The sequence below is a fragment of the Protobothrops mucrosquamatus genome, unplaced genomic scaffold (assembly GCF_001527695.2).
Source record: "Protobothrops mucrosquamatus isolate PMUCROS unplaced genomic scaffold, P.Mucros_1.0 scaffold259, whole genome shotgun sequence".
NCBI classification, from domain to species: Eukaryota; Metazoa; Chordata; class Lepidosauria; order Squamata; family Viperidae; genus Protobothrops; species Protobothrops mucrosquamatus.
In genome coordinates this window covers 20,599-36,343 of record NW_015386606.1, presented here as the reverse complement: position 1 = coordinate 36,343, position 15,745 = coordinate 20,599, and the positions used below count along the sequence as shown (strand labels likewise).

Here is a 15,745-nt window from a genome sequence, read left to right as displayed (position 1 = left end):
TGGGTCCCCAGGTAAGTAATAGCAGCTTGTAATGCAACTTTGGTGTTCAATATCAGGAGACTGCCAGTGGGTGTATTGAAGGATATAATCACTAACTTCAGATATAATAATTTGTAATTGGAATATAGATGATGCTGTGTGAGAATTGCTCTAGCAGGTGTCAAAACAAGACATTTGTGAGTGGCTTCATTGTTCAAAAATCTCAATCATGGTACTGGGTTTTTAAAATGGGTCCCTTCTACGGCTTTACAACTTTCTTTAATATGGAAATGTTTGCATAAATCTATTCAGAGGAATAAAAGTGAACAAATCACTCTATGCTCTGAGAACAAATCTGAGAAGAAAAAGTTCATTGTATAATGTTATCCCATTTAGTGCACTGTAAATAGAAGGAAAAATCTCTGTATGCCAGGGCTGTCAAACTGCTGGCCTGTGGGCCGGTTGCATCATGTGGAGGCCGCACCCAACTCAGTTCCGCCAATGGGAAAAAAGTCGTGATACGTCACGATACATCACATGATGCAGCGAGTTTGACACCTGTGCTATATGCTATAGAACAAGCCTACTTTTATTTATTACATTTCATTATATGATGTAGTGAAATATAATAAAGGGAAATATAATATAGTAAAATTATTGAGATTTTTCATTTATAATAATATATTTTTACTTTTATAATGCAATAATAAAAGCCACACCATCTACTGGTGTAGATTTTTGTAGTCTACATCTGGCAGCCTACTCCATTGGGCTGATCATTTATATTTGGACTTCAGAAGCTGGAAGATGGCATGCTATAGATATCAATTTGACTGGGATTGTCTAAATCAGAAATGCACAAATTGAGGTACCAGAATTGCATACAGTCTCCCTAGTTGTGGTCTCAATAAATTCCAGAGGTAATTATTCAGTTGTAATTTCTAATAAGCAGAAAGTATTACTTAGGCATTCAGGAACAATGATATCTTTAGTTTCAATTAATTTCCCCATTCTGTTACTCAAATGACTCTCAACACAGAAAATATTGCACTCTTTGTTTATGTACAAAGGATGTACAGAGATATAAAGTTAATATTTTTATGTTTCTATTAAACAGCTGCAAGATCAAAAGAAGGTTGCAGGTAATTCAGTTTGAATGCTGGAAAAATGTGATTTCATTACAATGGATCTGCTGCTGGGTGAATATTTTCTAGATAGGTCACAGAGCCTGAGTAGCTGCATTCATCCCCTGCATATTAAATTATTGCTCAGAAAAAAGTCTCTATAGCAGTGCTTCTCAGCCTCAGCAACTTTAAGATGTGTGACTTCAACTCTCAGAAATCCCCAGCCAGAATTCTAGAAGTCGAAGTCCACACACACATACATCATAAAGTTGTTGCAGTTGAGATACTCTGCTCTAGAAGTTTCTGATGTAGCCCCACCACATGAATCAGAAAGTTCAGTTCCAAAGAGTTCCCAGCTAAAAAGTCAAAGCTGACACTTTGTTCTGGAGAAGTTTCACTTTGTGGACTCACCATGGCAGAAATTCACAAATAATTAAATCCTCGCTTCTGGTGGTGTAAAGTTTTTCAAAGCTAAAGCTTCGGTTATATCTGGATTTCAAAGATGTTACTAATAACTGCATTCAGGCCGTCTATTTTTTATAGAAAGATAAAAAAAAAATATTTCTGCCAAATGTATTTGTTTTTTTTCTGTCAGGCAGAGGGCAAGATGAAAGCTTGGTCCTTTCTTGTTCTGTGGGCATTTACAATCCTGTACTTGGTTTCATACACTGATGGCTTTTCCCATGGGGCCACCCTTTCTGCCTGTTCTGATATGAGTCCCAAACACATCCGAGCTCATCTTCAGAATCCTCAGAATAATTACCTTACCATCCATACCAACACTTCCTTTTCTCCAGGTGACAAAGTACCAGGTAAGAAATAGCACCTGATTACAGGAGTTTCAAAAATAATTACCGTGTTTCCCCGAAAATAAGACCTGGTCTTTTTTTTTTTTTGCCTCTGAAAGAGGCCCCACGTCTTATTTTTTGTGTGGGGGGGTGTCTTTTCCATGGTCTCAACTTGCGGCGGCTGCACCAACAGCCCCACCCAGCCGGCCTACTTCTGCGGCTGAAGGAAATGCCTCTGCAGCTGAGAATGGAGCTCCAGATTGATGTGTGCGGTGCCCCCCCCGGCCTGCATTTTACCTTCCAGAAAGGCCTCTGAAGCCGAGAACCGAACATGACTTCACCCTCTGCTGTGGAATTTCTAGTATTATATCTCTTGCATATTCCCTTCCTGACATCTTTTATTAGTTCTGTTCAAGTTTTTTTTCTGTCCTTGTCTTTAATATTTCCTAGTTTTTTCTACTGTTTATCTTTTGTATTTTCATAATCTTTCTCCAAAAAATGTAACGAAAGAAAGAAATGAAGACCAAAGAATTGGTGATGTGATTAGTAGTATGGACTACTAGTAGTATCAACTAATGGACTAGTAGTAGTATCAACTAATCACCCAAGAAAGCAGAATTCTTGAAACAAGCATTGTCTCAAAATGAAACTTTTATTAGGGACTAGTGACAGCAGGGAATGTAAGGCGAGATCTGAAGAAAAGCCCGCGTGAATGATATAATTAAAGCAAGCAATATGCTCCCTTCCACCAAAGTCATAATGTTCATTTGAAATCCAACCAATCCACAGGTGGCTTGATGGGCAGCTGACTGGTATGGTAGGTGTGCATCTCAAGGTCTTCTCCAGCTTTCGTTTCCTTGTAACTGTCTCCTAGATAAGAAGACGCATTCCGTACTCAAAAGGAGGAGGCCAGACAAAGAAAGGAGAAAGCGAAAGTTACCACTATGAATCCCCCATGTACCCTCTCCCCCAACAGGAGTGACAGGCCCCCAAAGAATAGAAGAAAGGAGAGAGCAGACAAGGAGTTTTGGGGTCTGACATGGACACTATTTTGTTTTTACCTCTATTAACTACATATTAAATGTGGAATGACTGAACGTGCCTAAAATTTGCTTCTTTTTAAGAAAGAGGGGATATAGTGGAGAATTATAGGAGATAAAGATGCAGTACTGGGCTGTAATCTATTTTGTAATTTCTTGAAAATATTATTTCTCTCTAAAAGTGGGTTTTGTTTTGATGCTTCACTTTGAGAAGATTGGAAAGCGCTTTCCCATTTCTCTGGGTGGACTTTTGCACTAACTGGAAAATAGTGCTGCTGTTATTGTCTTGTTGCCCCTCTGTTCCTTGCTCCTAAGTCTCACTATTGCCTACATGTCCACATATGGGAAACTCCATAGGTGAAATTCTCTCTCTTGGGATTTAAATGAAGGTAAGAAACCAAGAAACCTGCAAATAATTGAAAAGAGGATTGTACAATAAAAGACAGGAAATTCTCACAAAGAGACTCTGTAGCCACTTTATCACTAAGAATATGCCAGAATATCACACACCATGCAGTTTCTTACCTGCTTTGGGAAAAAAGAAAATATTTTTTCCCATCAAATTGATGAGAATGGTTGAGAAATAGGTAAGAAAAATGTGCTCACTATAGCTCAGGCACACATAATAGCAACCTCTTTTTCCAAGACATAGCTTGGAAAAGTAGTTCTAATGTTCTACTTTAGTAGAACTTCTAAAAGATTGCCAAGTTGCTTGAGGGTTTTATATATCTTCTGACAAATTGTATCAGAGGCTTTCCAAAAAGTAAGAGATTGGAATGAAATTATTTCCTTCTTGTCAATCATACTTATGCTCAGTTCCTTCTAGAAAGCTTGGTTGTGAGCAGAAGCACATTTGAGATGTGAAACAAATGAATTCTAGTATAAACATAATCTCTACAATAAATTGTTGTAGGTGGACTTCACCGCAGAAACCCTCTCCTCTTCAGCCCCATATCTACAGTAATATAAATGTTTTTTCATCATGTCCTTTTCCCCCCCTTCCAGTTACAATCAGGAGTTCACGCGATTTTATGGGCTTCATGCTTCAAGCTCGCAGGGTTCTGAATGACCAAATTGCCGGCACATTTGTATACATTCCTCCTGGCTCCAAATTACTGACTTGTGTTGAAGATGGTGACACCGTTACCCATTCAGACAAATCACTTAAGAGAAACTTGTCCTTTGTGTGGAAAGCACCAGATCAGCCTATTGGAGACATCAGATTCTTGTAAGTATTTGCTCGCTAAGTATGATATTGCCTCCTGAGAAAATATTCTAATAACTCAATTGATGAGAATCAGATAAGTATTTTGGTGTGCAGGTTTCATTAAGAAGAGCATAGAGCATGCTTTCGGTTTTGGATAAAAAGATAGAAATGTGTAAAATGTTATTTTACTTTCTGATTATTTACTTGAAAAGGATAATCTAGAAGAGAATTTACTCATGTCTGGTATGAGTTTCTAATTAGCAGAATATAGGATCTATGAATATTATACTGTAAGTTTAAAATTGTTCTATGCCTAATATTTTCATGCATTTTTCAATTATACTGCTTGCGGATTTTGAAGAATTCTTTTTTATTTACTAAATGATTCATTAATGTAGAAAACGATTAAAGCTTTTCTTCAAATACTTTACAGTTTATCAGTTGTTCAGTCGTACTTTGTTTATTGGGCAAAGATTGAATCGTCGACTGTTTCTCAACAAATACAGAATAAAACAATTACTGAAAATAATGATCTCACCAGTACAATTAAACCAGCACTACTTCAGGAACTTATTGATCTGAAAGGAACATTTACTATAGGAAAAAGTAAGTTGTCCTCTGACACACATTTTTTCTTGTAGGAAAGACTATAAGTGCCCGTTTTATTTTTTAATTGTTTTTAGTTCTCTTAACTCTACAATAGTCACATTTGCTGCAAGTCTCCATATTGAATTCTAAATTTATTGAGGCAGAAAATGGATTCTTATTTTCATGAACAAAATGTCCAAGTCAACTAATTTCTAATTACTGCCCTAATTCAATTTACAGTTTAGTGTAAAGTGAATAGATTATAAATGAGCAGTTTCTCTAAGATAGCTTTTTGCTGATTTTTTTTTGGTCTATTATGTACCTTGGGTGGTTTCTTCATATGAATAAACTTTATGAGCCCTCATTTGGATCTTTCAATAAATGTAGGGGGGGGGGAAGGGCCAAATACTCTTGTTCTCCTTTTCTTTGCATCTTTTAAATGTTAGAACATACTTTTTTTCCTTTTGAGAAACAGTTCTTAGGCAAAAGTGGAGAGCAGAACTGCCTCAAGTAATAGAAAATATGCACTCAATAACAATCGTTGCTCTATCCATATATAGTAATCTTCTCAGGTGCCATCTGACTGACTTCTCTCAGAAATAAAATGATGGATTAGACATATGTTCATCTAATTAAATAATTTATCTCTTAATACTTTATAATGTATGACAATTGTTTAACATGGAAAAGGTTTAGGTAAATAAGCATGTTTTATATTTTGTTCTGTGCAGTTATTTTTTAAGGTTTTGTTTTTGTTTCCCCTCCCACAAGGAAGTTCTGTTCCTGATACCATTGTAACTCCATTTGTGACATTTCCCCCCACCACCAGCAGCCTGATTCAAACTGAAGCAACCCTGGCTTTGGATTCAACTTACCATGGAAAACAAGCCTCTGACGTTGGCATCACTAGGAATTTTCTTTCTGAGTCCTTTGCAGACAGGGTCACTTCGTATGACATAACGCTCAATAATGGAACTGACAAAAATGGTGATTTCACTCTGGAATCATCCCTTCAGCTTCAGGATCTGAATTTCAGAGTGCAAGATTATTTTTCCAGTGCACGCAATAGGTATTGTGAGAGTACTAAATGTGTGTGTTAACAGCAATGTGTTAACAGCTGTGTATACTGTTATTGTATAGAATGCCTAGGAGATCTATAGAATGTGTGACATTTTTAGGCAAAGTATGAAATGTCTGTGTTATTTAAATATGCTATATGCTTTCCCTAGGCAATGTATATAATACCAAGGCATTATGCAGAATGACAAGAACTATTTAGGCAAAATATGAAAAGAGAATCATGAAGAGGGTTAGTATTAGGACTAGGGTCAGGGTTAGGCTAGCCCTAGCCCTAGCCCTAGCCCTAGCCCTAGCCCTAGCCCTAGCCCTAGCCCTAGCCCTAGCCCTAGCCCTAGCCCTAGCCCTAACCTTTTATTGAAAAGACATATATGAAAATGAAATGCAAAGTAAAGTACAGGACTCTCTTTCTGAAAAAAAAACCGAGAGAAAAAGACCAGTATTGACCTACTTGTTGCAACAAAGAAGGCTAGAATGGCATTTTAATGGGAGTATTTTATAGCTTGCTGGTTAGTCTTTTGGCAATGAATAGAATGCCTAGGAAATGTGTGAGATATTAAGCATTTCATACTTTGATGTTCATTTTTGGTATTATATAGCTTTCCTAGGCATTCTATAAAATGCTTAGTTTCACAATTGATGGTAACATATATAAAAATTGTCATTATATGCTAGTGTAGCGGGGACTGCCTGAGAGTGCTTGCAGGAGCTTGACTGGGAAGGAAAAGATTGGGACAGCTGCAGTTGGCTTTGGGTGTGGCTGGCGTGAGTGGAAGGAGGAAGGATAGAAAAGGAAAGGAAAGGAGAAGGCCGGGGTGGTTGGAGTTGAGAAGAGAAGGTCTGGAAGCTTATTTTATTTTTCTATCNCAACCATTGTGACCGGTTAAGTTCGTGCCTGAAAGTCCTGCTTCAACAAGAAGAGCCTGCCACCCATCAATGCTGCATGAGTTCCGGTTGTAAGACATCTCACCGATCTCTAAAGAACATTACCGCAAGGCTGGACAAGGGGGGTTGTGGCTGGGAGGGCCTGGGCATTGGCGGCCTCTAAAGAGGTAGCGCTACACTAGCACTGATGATGTTGCTTAGTTTGGGTAATGAAATGTCTGCAAGAAAACAACCAAACTCAGTGAGCACTAAGGATCCCTTGAGTCTTAAGACTGTGTTCCTCCCTCTTATGCAAGTACGTGTTTCATTTTAAGTAAATTATCTTTTTAGCCTTCAAACCCCAATCTTATAGACATTTACAACAAGCAGATTTCATTGAATCACATAGTTAATGGAAATGATACATTTCCTATAATTCTAAACTTTTAAACCCTTATGACATGATCAAGTGTGCCACCAGTACCTCATAAAACAGAATGGCTACCAACAATGCAAGTTCTTTCACTTGCCTTATTGGGAGAGTCTAAATTTCCAATCTGCTCTAGTTCATATTAAGACAAGATCTCTCAGAATTAATCTGGAATAGACCTCATAACTGCTAGTAGCCATGTAAATGCTGAGGTTTCTGGGAATTGAAGTATCACTTACCAAGTATCACCCAGAAGGCCACAAGTTTCCATACTTGCTTTTTAATAAGACAAACAAGAATGTTCGTTATGTCATTAATATACTGTATAGGCTTGATCTCACTGCTGAATCATTATGAAGTACTAATCTAGGAACAATGTCCTGAGATGAGTCTTTAGAAAATTTCACTCTCTAAATGTTGGGAAAACATCATATATATAAAGATGTGTGTGTGAGGTGTGAAGATCTTACTCAATGATTCACAAGATGTTAAAATTGTGACCGACAATTGGAAATTGGCAACTTGAAAACTCTGTACATCTGTTCTGACAATGACAGAGATTCATAACAGGAAGCAGCATTTCAGCAGACTGAAAGCAAAAACTCAGCATGAATAGCATAGCTGAGATGTGGGAGCTTTCGTCCTCTATTTGTAAAATCAATTTCTATTTGTAAAAGGAATAATATAAGAAAGTGACAGCAAGAAAAGTGCCTAAAGAATTCAAACTGTAGTAAATATTAGTACCGTGCAGTACAATTACTAAATATTTACTAATATTACAAGAAATTAATTGGAACTTCCTCTTCAACATTTTAGGACAGAAACTACTTCAAGTATTCCCATGTCTCTTTTGTGTCTGACATGTAAGAAAAGCATGCAGGTAAGCCTTTGGGGAGGTGTGTGTCTGTGTGTGTGTTTGTGTGTTTGTGTGTGTGTGTGTGTATGTGTGTAGTAAGTTAGGACATAACGTCTTTTAGTAAAGATCTATAGTTTCACCTTTATAATAGCGTCATAAATTCTTTCCATGCTAGAAGTCCAGTCTTATAAGGCACATTTTTAGAATTCTGTTTTAGAGGTGCTATTATTCTTACTCCTGTTGAGTAAAAGCCCCCAAACTGCATACACTGAAGTCTATTTTCTCGCAGACTTCTGTAGTTTTATCTGTAACTCACATGCCACCCACTTTAGAACAGAAGCTCTTCCAGAGATTCATGATTTAAAACATAGTATACATCATAATGACAAAATTATCCATCAGAAAGTTAAAACTACAGAGATAAATTAAAACATTTACAATTAATTTATGAACACTTACCAACATGTATTCAAATGACTTACATGGTATGTAATGATTTACAAGATATATTGCATCTTGATCATTAAGTGAATCCAGCTTCCCCATTGATTTTGCTTGTGAGAAGTGGAGTGGGAAGGTCATAAATGATGATCATATGGTCCCAGGATTCTGCAATCATTGTAAATACATGCCAGATGCACTTCTGGTGGGGATGCTATGATGGTTGTAAATATGAGGACTAGTCATAAGTCACTTTCCTCAGTGCCATTGTAACTTTAAACAGTCACTAAACAAATGGACTACCTATATTCTTATATATATATTCTTATTTATATAATACTATATAAATAATATTGTGTAATGAATTAGAACCATTGTGTATTTAACTTGAATCATGATGTATTTAACTCAAAATTTGCTGCAATAAACTATGTTCTTAACTATGGTTTGTCCTTAAACTGGGGTATTTTTAACCATGGGAAGTTGTAAATTATTTGCATTTGCATTGGTTCAATCTGCTCAGTACTGGTTGCTCAGCCAACAATCCTGAGTCCTGTAGCCCATTTTTCACCAGATATCCAGGAACTCCAACATCTAGTGCAGACCTTGTTAACCCGGGCGACATCCGAGCCAGTATGGCTTTCTGTAATTTACGTCTCACCATATTTTTTATGGGAGAGACACTCTTTGTCTGACTCCTCTGATGAGACCTGTCCAGTATGGTTGAACTTCTGGCATAACTCTCATCTTCCTAAGAGTACAAGCCCCACAACCACATCAAGGTAGTGCCTCACTGGGTTTTTTTTTTTTATTATTATTATTATTATTATTATTATTATTATTATTATTATTATTATTATTATTATTATTATTATTATTATTATTATTATTATTATTATTATTATTATTATTATTATTAGTTTGTAGGCTAGTTGTAGGTCAATGTGTCTGTTGATGGAATTGCTTGTGGAGTGCCAGACTTCGAAGAACTCACAAGCATGGCCGGTGGTAGCATGGCCAATGATTTTTGTGTTGCTCCAATCGAACTGGTGCTGTTTGGTATCAGTATGGGTAGAGATTAAGGATTTGGGATCATGCTTTTTGACTGCCAGCCATTATTCGTAGATCCTGGTTTTTAACTGATGTGATGTTTGTCCCACATAGAATTGGTTGAAATTGTAGATTACATTGTTTTTGTAGATTACATTGTAGATGTAGATTTGTAGATTACATTGTAATTACATTGTAATTTTGTAGATTACATTGTTTCTGTCATCCTTCTGTATCTTGTCTTTGGTTCTGGATAATTCCTGGTGGAGTGTGGCTGTGGGTTTGTGGGCTATTACTATTCCTAGAGGTTGGAGAATTCTGGCTGTCATTTCCAATGCCCCTTTTGTATATAGTAGAGTGTGTTGTGTTGTGGTTTGGGTGCTGTGTGTTGGAATATAAAGTTTTTGGGATAGCCATTATGGAGGCCATTATGAAGGCCTTCTCTTCTGCTTTTCTTAGTGTTGTGGTGCTGCAGTGTGTCCTAACCTTTCTGAAGAGGGTCTAGACACAGCTTCTTTTCTGTGTACTGTGGTAGTTGCTTGCGAAGCTGAGGGTCCGGTCCGTGTGCATCGGTTTGTGGTAGACACAGTTTCCAGTTATTTAGTCTCCTTATATCGATGTCGAGGAATGGGAGTCTGTTGTCTGTTTCTTCTTCTCATGTGAATTTGATCCCAGGGACTATGTTATTTTTTTAAAATAATATTTTATTAATTTTCTAACTTTACATTTAGGTATTTAAAAAAAATAACGTGGTGGCTGGGTTAATCAACAATTCAATAACATACAAAAATCTTTAGTACAAATCTCAAGTTACATCAAATATTCCCTCTCTTTTTCTCTTGATATCTACTATCTCGTATTTAAGCTAATACAATTCTTATTATATCAACTTAATAAAAACATCATTATTACATTTATCAATAAATTTTTAGTTTATACATATCTTAATTACTTTTACATTCAATCTTTATAGACAATCGATATCCTGTTATTGGTTTTTTCCCAATTTTTAGTTTCCCATCAATATTCAAATTTAACATTTGATATTTATAATTTCCAGGCTTTAGGTAACCAAAGTTTCTCTTATCTCAATTCATAAAAGAATCTAATATTCAAAATACACATCTTATCTATTTGAGTATAGTCTTGTTCTATTTTCTAAAAGTTATCTATTTCCCACCATATTAAATCATCTAATTAATAATACAGTATCCCTTTTAATAAATCAAAACCATTATATATATCGTCTGGATTAATCAATAAATCAAACATATTCATAATTTTTTTCTGTTGGGTTTAGTTTTTAAATATTAAACAAATAGAATCCTTATTTTCAAATATTTTAAATTTAATGACCAAAATTCCCCTTATCTCAACTTCTCCCTTTAACTCTCTAATTAGTAATATAAAGTCCCCTCTAATAAATCAAAACCCCAATTTTATTCAGCCTTATTCTGGCTTTCTTTCTTTGCCAACTAGCCTTCCATGTCAGTGCTTTTAAATCATCAAATAGATCTCCCTCTATTAATATATATATTATTTGAAATAAGAGAGACCATTTAGTTGCCATTTTTGGAAGGGCTAGCCCATTTGTATTCATTAGATCGTCTCCCTATTATTCCAATTCCCCATAATTGTCCTGATATGTTTATCTTCCATTCAGTCTGTTCTTCTTTCTCCTCAAGTTTCTTCTGATTCATATAGAAAGTATTTTCCATTTTTAGTGTTGTCACTCCCTTTTCTGGGTTTTCCATTAACTGTATTTGTTGGTCAATTGAGTCCTCTGTCTTAGTATTTGATTGTTCCACTTCTTCTGTTATCTTTTACGTTGTTAGTTCTTTGGTTGTGGTCAAAATTTGGGTTTGTATATCTAAGCTGGCATCTTGTTGCATTTTGTCACCAAAGAATGGTTTTATGTATTGCTTTCAACATGAAAATGATCTTTTCCTGGTCTTCATCCACATTCTCTTAATAGTGTGTTAAGTTGAGGACTTTAAAATCAGACATTAAAAATAATTTTATAACTAGGTATGGGACCTCTATTTCACGTGTTTATAGGTAGTTTTTATAGTAGAAGTCATTTGTCAGGTAAGATTTTATAGTCCAAGGTATTTCATCATCTCATATAATAACCAATGTTCCTCAGATAAAGAAATAGGAAAGCAATTCCCCACATAGAGCTCTGAAAGTCAATAAAGGTTTACATTCATAGTTCAAGCAGGCCAGTTATGCCACCCAGAAGTTCTCTTTACAGCTGAGTTTCTCACAGGTGGTATCTATCAAGGTTGAAAGAGTTTTATCTGAAGTCTGGGCTTCAAGCCAAGTCTCTTTTAGGCAATAACAAGTTGTAATACCAAACTTCGCCACAGGATGTCATCGAATTCAAAATTTTTATAATCCTTTTTCCAGTTTTATTTCTATTTTGTAGATAAATACAAAAGTCTCCAGTAAAAATAAGAAAACTTTTGATCCCTAAGTTTCAGAAACATATAAATCCAATTAGATTAAAATTGTTCTTTTAGTGCTTTAACTCCCCTGGGTAGTCAGTCGCTGCTTCTTAGAGGGTGGGGTAGAAATTCCATTTCCTCTCTCCTCACGGGGGAAAAGATACTTTGGGCAGCTTTTACAGGAAAAGAAAATACTTAGGATCTTAAAGAAAAGATCGGATCTCACCCAGGTTCATCCGCGTTGCTTTAGAAGTGCTTGGTGGTAAGTTTGACTTCGACTGTCTGCAGCTTAGTGATGAGTCATATTGCTATGGCTGGTCTTTCCTCCGCCAGTTTGGAGGGTTGCCCCAGATCGAGCGGAAGGGCTGGTGCCCTCCTGCGATCAAACGGGGGTTCCCTCCTTGCTCGTTGCCCCTACAGGGCGACTTTTGACCTTTTCAGATCCCCCAGCAGAACGAAGCCGAACATGGAAGACAGAGCTCGCCTTCCAGCGTCCGCGGCATCCGCAATGGGAAAATGGAAGTCCCCAGGGACTATGTTATTGAGTAGGTGTGTTTCTTCAATTTGGGAGTGTTTGATGATGGCAAAGGTGTCATTGGTGTAGTGTGTCCAGAATTTTGGTTAGATGGTGGGTAGAGCTATGGATTCGAGTCATTGCATGACTGCTTCTGCTATTAGGCCTGATATGGGTGATGCCATTGGGGTACCTTGTACTTGCTTATAGATTTTCCCATTGAACTTGAAGTATGTGTTGAGGCATAGATCCAGGAGTTTCATGGACTTGGAGTGTTCTGTGGTGGCATCATCTTTGTGGGTATGGTGTTTAGTGAGTAGGTGGTATATGGTTTGTTTAGCCAGGCTGATGTCAATAGAGGTGAAGAGTGCATTGACGTTGAAGGAGACCATAATTTCTTCCTTGTTGATCTTGGTGTGCTTGATGCATTGGAGAAATTGTTCTGGGGAGTTTATTGAGTGGGTTGAGTCATTGACCAGGTGTCTGAGTTTCCTCTGTAAGCTTTTTGCTAATTCGTAGCCCTTATAAGCAGAAGAACACTGACATTGACATCCCCTAAACTCTGCTGAAAATGTTACCTAGCCTGGTAACAAAATGTTCAGAAACCAACCCACAAGCTCGAAGAATGATCCTTCACCCTCAAAAGTCTAAGTGTTATTGCTATTGCTTTGTTTATGTTCAAAGCATGAAGTATTTCTACAGAGATATAAAGTGTTTTTATATTTATATTGTTTTTAAAATAGTGTCAGAAAAGAAAAACAAAAAGAACAAAACACAAAAATACACATTTTAGCCAAAATGTGCATAACAAGTGCTTAAAAATAAGTGAAAATATACAGCAAGAAAAACATATATATAAATAGTTACAATTGTATACATAATTATCTATTACAAACATTATATAACTATATCTGTTGCTAGTACACTTATATAACTATTATGCATTTTTTAAAAACTACTGTATTTAGTATAAATGAGGCTCAGATTTCATTACACTTATCATACAGATGCTTGACAGCTGATTCATATTTATGACTGTTGCTGGGTCCCAAGGTCATGTGATCACCTTTTGTGACCTTTTGACAAGCAAATTCAATGGGGAAGCCAGATTCACTTAACAACTAGGTTACTAATTTATCAACTGCAGTGATTCACTTAACAAGTATGGCAAGAAAGATAGTAAAATTGGGCAAAACTAACTTAACAAATGACTCAACATAAATTTTGGACTCAATTGTGGTCATAAGTCAAGGACTACTTGTAACCTAATAATTATTATCTGGAGATTATAATGAGATCTTTTCTTTCTATTAACAGCTTTATCCCCATGATGCTCAATTAAGGCCACTGTTAGATCTCAAGTAATCTTCTTTTATCCAAATAGGCATTTAATGTTTTTGCTTTCAAGGAGACTTTGGTGATACCTACTCCAGAAGTAACTAAGTCTGCACCTCCCATTACAACTTCACCATTGGTCCAGTTTTGGGACTCTCCTAAGACAGAAGATTTGGATAGAGAAGAGAATATAGATGTCTACCAAAGTTTATCAGCAGTTTCAAGACAAATAACAAATAAAAAAAAAACAACACAGAAAGTTTCAGTAAATTTTCTGCCCCAGGCTGAATTTCCAACATCTGGGCAGGAGACATATGATCAGAAGGCGGATCCTAGGAATACACTCCTAAAAGTAACAAGGACAAAACCCCTAGCTGCTGTTTCTGGAGTAGGAAAAGAAAAGTCACACAAAGAGTCACGACTTGTAGCAGCTCAACTTGGTGTTCTCCTTGGCTGCTCTGCTGTCCTTGGCATGGTCCTAGCTGTTGGCCTCCGCTGCATCCATTCCCAGTATTGCCATAAGCGGACTGAAGTCTCTTTTAGTGAGCCAGATAATAATGTCATTGCACTCCAGGATAGTGGAGAAATGATGCATTTCAGGAAGATACGAGAAAATAGCTTTGTCCTGGTGCAGGCAGAATACAACTGGATCAGCCCTTCAAGCAGTGTTAAAAAAGCTGTTATGTAGAGAGGCGGTTCATTGTGATATTGTTGATGTTGTTCTTTTATCGGTGAAGTGTGTTCATCTGTGAGGCTACAGTAAATGTTAATAAGAAATTTGACTAATTGCATATATTCATTTAAGTGAATATAATCAAAACATGCATGCTGTAATTACTACGAGTAACAAGAACTGCAATTAAGCATTGTCTCTTAGTCTCTGCAAATAAATAAATAAATAAATACATACATAAATAAAGTTTTTCTTCTGGCCATTCTTTTTCAAACAAGCTCAAGCCTTCCTCCCTCTTCTCACTTAGTGTCTTTGATTTGATGTGTGTGAGATTTCTCAGATAAGTCAAATTTTGCCACTTGAACTAACTTTCCATTTCAGAAAAACAATGAAAAGCAACACTTGCCTTTTAGAAAATTGATTCCTGGCATAAAGCACAGTGACTGCCTTTATTATGAATTGATCTCCAGAAATGAAACAAAGATACAGTAAATGCCACCTTTTGGGAGTGGAACATGGCTCCTCACCAGGTGTAAATGGAAAGACAGCTTCTCCTGACCATTTACACCTTGATCAGTTGGCATGTTAAATGCACACAAATGGCATTTTGCTTTGTTTCCTCTCCAGATCAGTTTGATACAATTATTGGAAGAGAAGTTTATTAAAGAACAGGAAGGTTTTGTTCAACTCAGGAAGTCCCAATGTGGAGGATATGGATATATATACATATAATCAAAACTTTTAAACAAGAATTTAGAAACAAACACAAACTGTTATATAGATGGGAAGAAAAAGAAAGAAATCAAAGAAAAAGCAAAAAGTGCAAGAAAGGAACAAAGTTAAATATAGAAAAAAAACTTTATAAAAGAAGTGGTTTTCAACATTCTTCACAACTATAAGTACAAATCATAGTCATTTTAATTTGTTTCTCTAAAGTTACATCATTCTCTTCTTTCTATAATATATCATGTTTAATCATCAAAACCACAGATCACAAATTCATTTTTTTCATTTTTACACAAGAAGTCCGTAAGAGGCTTCCAGTCATTAAAAATAATGTTTTTTTCTGTAATCAAAGAAATCAGTTTATCCATTTCAGACAAACATGGAGGGTTTTTGACCCAAAAGTCTTACTCCAGCTGTGCCCTCTTGAAGCAAGCCATCCAGTGGTGCCAGCTTTTCCTGATAGCAGATGAAAGTTTGAAAGGTGACCCGTAAACTTTGAATTAGCACCTGATGCTACCAACAATCTTTGACTTATATTGCCAGTGAAATAATCTACACTCAAGAGTGAGGTATACACAGAAATACCCCCAAATATGAATATAAGAA

At 36.3% G+C, this 15,745-nt stretch overlaps 1 protein-coding gene across 1 annotated transcript; it reads left to right on the top strand.

The window, feature by feature from the left end:
- Window positions 1-1,710: 1,710 nt before the first annotated feature.
- Window positions 1,711-14,615, top strand: REELD1 (reeler domain containing 1). Its single transcript, XM_029283880.1, has 6 exons — window positions 1,711-1,915; window positions 3,937-4,159; window positions 4,572-4,744; window positions 5,498-5,795; window positions 7,914-7,977; window positions 13,790-14,615. The coding sequence occupies exons 1-6, from the start codon at window positions 1,711-1,713 to the stop codon at window positions 14,426-14,428; spliced, it is 1,602 nt and encodes a 533-aa protein (XP_029139713.1). The 3' UTR covers window positions 14,429-14,615.
- The last annotated feature ends 1,130 nt before the right edge of the window (window positions 14,616-15,745 follow it).